At 49.1% G+C, this 5,887-nt stretch overlaps 1 protein-coding gene across 1 annotated transcript; it reads right to left on the bottom strand.

Moving 5' to 3' along the window:
- Nucleotides 1-214: 214 nt before the first annotated feature.
- Nucleotides 215-2,945, bottom strand: LOC147904313 (scarecrow-like protein 21). The gene is made up of 2 exons (XM_087385774.1): nt 1,475-2,945; nt 215-1,332 (listed from the first exon to the last, which is right to left on the bottom strand). The coding sequence occupies exons 1-2, from the start codon at nt 2,849-2,851 to the stop codon at nt 631-633; spliced, it is 2,079 nt and encodes a 692-aa protein (XP_087241900.1). The 5' UTR covers nt 2,852-2,945; the 3' UTR covers nt 215-630.
- Between the last annotated feature and the right edge of the window lie 2,942 nt (nt 2,946-5,887).

The raw sequence follows: 5,887 nt of genomic DNA on the forward strand, positions 1-5,887 counted from the left end.
TTTCTTAAACCTGTAACATTCGTTGAACACACGTAAAAAAGTCCAACGAGCGCATCTATTAGAAAACACTCTCTCTCTCTCTCTCTCTCTCTCTCTCTCCACAATTAGGTCAGACAGGCTTGTAGAAATTAACCCAAGAAAAGCGGCACATGCTCACAAGAACGTGAAAATTCAGTACCTTTGGACGATAGCATAACATCAACGTAAAGTATTATAAAAGTTTGGAATGAGTCCCTTCCTGGCCAACGACGGGTCCCAATTTTCTTATAATGCAAAGGACAATGGCCAGTCTGATGAAAAAGTTAAGAGCTGGTTTCAATGAGGCAGAAAATGAGGGGCGAGCAATGGCCAGTGCTGGAAGCAGGCAAAATCCACCAGCTCCTGAGTCCATGAGAACAGATGCTGCAGCTCAAGTAATTCAAATTTGCAGTAAGGCTTCGACTCGATTAGGAAGCCCAACTGGGGTAAGTAAGTATATGGCTTCGTTACAAACAATTCTGTGCAAGCTACCAGAGTTGAGGAAAAATGCAACTCCAGAAATCAGCAGCAGGTAAGCTTGTCGTGCCGTCAGGGATTTGCTGGGCTGAGAGAACAAGATATGCACAACGAGGAGATGTGGAAAGTGGGTAGTTACTTCCAGGCTGAAGCAACTATAAGTCCTCTTTGAAGCCAATCAAGATAGAGGGCTCCAGCTTCTTCCCTGAGCCTGTAATTTGAGGAGTAGTGCTGAAGAAGTTCCTTGATGGTTTTGTTGATGAAAGAGCTGAGAGGGCAAGGGCGGAAGCCAGCCATGCTCATCCTGGCTCGCCATTTCCCTCCCAGCTCATACCTCTCCACTCTTTCCGAGCCCTCGCAAGCTATTATATTCACTATATCCCTTGCCAAGCAATGCTGCTCCGCGTTCACTCTATCTCTGCTATCTTTTGGTAGCGAGGCTTCCAAGGACTCAAACACTGCGCTGAAATAGCTCAGCGCTTCCACAAATCGAGGGTAGAACGGTGCTGTGTTCGTGTTCGCTTCGTGCTCCACCAGAGTTACCACTTTGGGCTCCATCGCCCGCACCTTCCTCAGCAAGGAATCTCGTGGGTTGCTTGTGCTCACGCTCTCGTCCGGCATGTGATGCAGCTGGAACGCAAAGTTGACTGCCAATGCCTCCCCCGGTTTCCTGTCCAGCATCCACGGCTGCACCTGCGAGGCTTCCATCGGCAGCGCGTTGAATTCGAAACGCACCCCAGCAGCCTTGGCTACTTCCTTCAGACGTTGTCCAACGCGTTCCAATCCACCACTCGGGCTGGTTAGGGAGTTTGGATCAGCAACCCCCGTGAGCCGTACCTGCAACAGAGATCATCAAAGCATGTCAAGAATGGATGATCCCTGTGGGTTTTCTTTGAATTTCGACATCGAAACGTTTGACCGATAGATCTGATTGTTTGCCATGCGAGCCCTTCCTAACTTTCTGTGCAGAACTACTTACATGAGGAGGACCCCCTGGACGCCGAGAAAAAGCACCAATGAGCGCTGGCCACTGGTTTCCTTGGCCGATCTCGAAGTCGACTATGTGGACTCTAGGTTCAGTCCTGAACGCCTCCGCAATAGCGCCGTTGGCTGCCATGTAGCCAAATTTGAAGTAAGGGCAGGAGTGATAGAGGACCTCTGCGGCGCGACGGCACTCGGCAACAGAAGGTTCGTTAAATTTTAAGCTGCAGGTGCTCTGGCCTCGAATGGATGAGTCTATTCGAGCAGCAAGGCCTTCCGCCATGTAAACTGCTAAACGTTGCATGGGATCGCCGTATATAGAGACCGATTGCTTCAACGTGACCAAGATGCTGCTAGCGAGCTCGAAATCAATCTGATCAATGGCGGCCGCACATGAAAGAAGGAGTTGATTAGGCTGACTTGCGGTTGTATCCGTAGATCGCTCGATTTCGCCGCTGCTGCAGGTGATAGTGGATTGATCGAGCAAGGCTGTGGAGCTGGACTCCACCGCGAAGGGAGAGCTCTCAGCGGAGAGAAGATCTTCGATTACGTCGGTCCAGTCCCGTTCAGGAAGGTCAGCGACGATGGACAGCTGCCTATCGAAGATTGAGCGTTCGGTGAGGTCGGAATCGTCGCTCAAAAGCTCTCGTTCCAAATCCTCTAGCGTCCGCTTTAAGCGCTTGGCTTGCTCGTTAGGCCTGGCATCCTCACAAACTTTGATGGAGGAGCTGACATTGCCGATGCTGCTGCTGCCGTTTGGCAAGGATGCAGCCGCGGCCACGGGGCTTTGGAAGGCAGCGGGTCCGCAAACGACAGGAAGGTCGGAGAGCTGCAAGTCTTGGTTGAAAGAGGTGGCTGCACGCGGGTTGTAGGAGAGGTTGCCATAGAGGGAGGAGGGCTGGCTGTGGACGCAGGGCGGCTCGGTGCTGCGGAGGAAGCGATAGGGGTCAACATGGTAGGAGGAGGAGGAAGGGGGTTTGGAAGAGATGGTGGAGGATTCTTGAGGGGAGAGAGGGGAGGAGGAGGAGGAGGAGGAGGAAGAGGGGGGGGGCATGGAGAGGGAGCTGGAAGAAGCAGCGAGGCGGTGGGAGTGGTGGAGTTTCAGGGAGAGGAATCGGTCGAGGGGGGAGGAGGAGAGAGGAGGGGGGAGGGGAGGAAGGTGTTTCATGGCGAGGAAGGAGCGGAAGAGCTGCTGTTGTTGGGAGAGGTTGAAGCGAGGCAAGGTTCCGGGTAGTGGAGCTGGAGCAGCATCAGGAGAAGAAGAAGAAGAAGAAGGTGGTGCGGAATAGACGAGGGGACGAAGGGAATGAGTTCTGGACCATTTGGGTTGGCCACAACGACCTGAAGAATCGAAGGAAGACGAAGCTAGAGACATGGTTGTTCCCTTCTCTTCTCTCAGCTGTTGTGATGAGCAGCTTCCTCCTCATATAATCTTGTTGTGTCGTAGCGCTCCGACACAGAACAGAAGAATCCACACTCAAGAAATTAGAATGGTGGTCGGAATACTCCTTGCAGTAGGTTTATTATGGACACTAGCTCTACCCAACCCAAGTCAAACCACACGCACTTCGTATGACGTGGCCTCCCCTTCCCACCATCTGCATGACGTCATCTCGCTTACGTCACAACATCCCACGCGGCTGGCCTGTTTCGCTCCGCTGTGATCAGCACTCTCGTGCCACGTCGGCGCGCCGGGCCTGTTTCGCTCATCTGTGATCAGCACGCTCGTGCCACGTCGGCGCGGAACCCCCGCCCGCCCAAGCCATTCCCGCGCACCGCCCACGCTCAACCGACCGGGTGCTTGCTTGGCTGGCCTCCGGCTGCGCCCACGTCACGCGTCCCTCAACTGCCGATGATCGGCGGATCCGCACTTCCATTGAGTTCAATCTCGATTTCCTGGATAAAGAATCTCGCTCCATTCATCCATTCTTGTCCGGCCTCCGGACTCTGGCCCTTTCGCCTCCCTCTATTTTTATAGTAGAAGATCGGCGGGCGTATTGCGGCATTGCAAGCTCTATATACAAACTAGTCCCAGCTGCCTGCAGAGTCCAGACACAATATCTCCAATCCCGCGGCCGGCTTTCGTTTTTAACGATCTATGCCTAATAATAACAAACCCAAGCTGGCTGCGCCGCTCTTATTAAGTCTTCCAGACTGCAGTGACTGGAGAGTCGAGGGAGCTTTGAAGGCCTCGAGTCGAGGCGTTCAAACTCTTTTCTCTCTTCTCTCTGGCTGCCCGGCACCTCTTCTACTTCTAGGCGGCCTCCTAACCTGGAGGCCTGACTCCTGAGTACCTGGTCCAGTTGCAGTGTGCCACCCGAGGCTCTCAGTCTCTTACAGCCCATCCCAAATTCCCATGCTTTGTCCCTCTGGCCCGGATACCTGCAGTGCTGTACACACAGCACAGCCTGAATCCTATCGGTCGCCTCGACCCTCCCCCTTGGCCCTTTTGAGTGCCGCATTCACGCTCTCGCGTACAGTAGATTCAAATCTTCCTTTCAATCTGCTGCTTCCACGTACCATATCTTGATGGAATAAAGTTGACCTTTGAATGCAGCCGGTGCCCCAGTTACAACTCCCGGGACAATCACTCGCGACGGGACCAATTTTATTTTATACGCTGAATCCCGATTCAAATCCCCTCATCACACGCCGCCGGTTTGAGTGACCCTTGCGGGCCCCCTCGGTCCTGGGGCAAGTGGCAGTTAATGCTGAAAGGCCATCGCGCTTTAGACGGGATTAAAATTAAAATCGGACGCAATTCGAACATATGTGCAAATTTGTCAAAATGAAAAAGACAATGACTACAAGGTTCAACTTTTATATACATTGTTTTATCGGATAATAGCCCCTAAAAGGCCTCCAACCTCTCCTAGACCATCCAAGCTCACCCTTCACCAAAGCCACTTTAAGCTTACAATGTGCAACCACTCTACATGAAGAGAGGTCGCGGGAACAAAGATAATTGGCCCCCAATTTGCTCAAGATGCCAAGTTTTGCTCCATGAGCATTGTGTGGGAGCCGTGCTCTTTCCTCCGCTTTCTAACTTAGGTCCTAACTTCCCAAGTGGCCCTCGCTAATAGACTCTTTAAGAGCACACATGAGGGCTATTATGATCCCCCTAAGTAGTCCAAATGGGCTACATTGAATAAACCTGATATATACCCATATCTATCCCACAAGTGCATCCTCTACCATAAAAGAGAAAAGCATCCTCCCCATTGACAAGTAAAACGTAAAGGCATATCTTAACTTTGATGGAATTAACATAGTTTTAAAAATTCCCTTGAGATTCTTTAGGGCTTAGGGTAAAGGTATTGTCGCCAATTCACCAAAACAAGCATCACATCAAGCGAGAGTGCAAAGTAACTATCCAATTAAGTAATCTTTTGCAAGGGGTGAACCTCTTTCACCAACAAGTCACAATTAACTTTTAGCTCTTCAAACCACACCTTATTAGAAGTTAACTTATCATCCTTGCCATGAATTCACCATCACTATCAATGAGCTCTTAGCATTCGAAACGTATGAAAAAACAATGTTCCCCTAACAACTACCTCATGGTTGACACCAGTCATAATCTCTCACAAGGGGCATCTACTCATTTTAAAATATTCTCTCTCTCTCTCTCTCTCTCTCTCTCTCTCTCTCTCTCTCTCTCTCTCTCTCTCTAACACACAGGCGCATGCACACACACACACACCCCCCCCTTCCTATCCACTCATCAAACCATCGTCTACGATAGAAAGAACCAAGCTCAGCACATATACATCCGTGCATGTGAGCACACAAGCACGCACATGCACATCACACGCACACACACACATGACCTCCTTTTCATTTCAGAAGGACAAGGGTATCACTTCAAGATTTTGTTGAAGTTCTCTTATTGCGCCTCCTCTTAAACATTTACAAGTATAGTGGTATTCCCTTAATAAGTCTTCGAGCCAAATTTGCATAGCATATGTTACCCTTTAAGGAAAGTCACTTGTATTGCAATAATGATTTGATTGAATTGCACCATATTTATTTACATAATGTTTCCCCATATGTTGCCCTTTAAGGAAAGTCAGTTGTACCACAACAATGATTTGCTTGAATAGGTTTGCATCATATTCCTTTACATAATGTTTCACTTAAAATACGTTTTGGACAGTACACATTAAACATAGGTTTTGTAAGGTACACATCCATCAACACTCTAGCTTTAAGTTAAGCAATTCTTTTGAATGCTATAATGTCTATTTTTGAATGGACATACATGAATTATTATTTTTTGCATTGTAGGTTATGATTGAAAACTTACCTACTATCATTTAGTATCTAATATGAATCTAAGTTTTTGCAAAGGACTAACAACGAGCCTTTCATATACCAAAGAGTAACCCCATCTATTGTTGTATTATTAGAA

Source organism: Dipteris shenzhenensis, chromosome 2 (genome assembly GCF_047967505.1).
Source record: "Dipteris shenzhenensis isolate YYH24624 ecotype China chromosome 2, Dip_SZ_1.0, whole genome shotgun sequence".
NCBI classification, from domain to species: Eukaryota; Viridiplantae; Streptophyta; class Polypodiopsida; order Gleicheniales; family Dipteridaceae; genus Dipteris; species Dipteris shenzhenensis.

Excerpts from the sequence above, each read along its gene's own strand:
- LOC147904313 (XM_087385774.1), bottom strand. The coding sequence starts at position 2,851 with ATGTCTCTAGCTTCGTCTTCCTTCGATTCTTCAGGTCGTTGTGGCCAA. Across the intron at positions 1,333-1,474 it reads GTCCAGGGGGTCCTCCTCAT|GTACGGCTCACGGGGGTTGC; the intron begins GTAAGTAGTTCT and ends TCTCTGTTGCAG.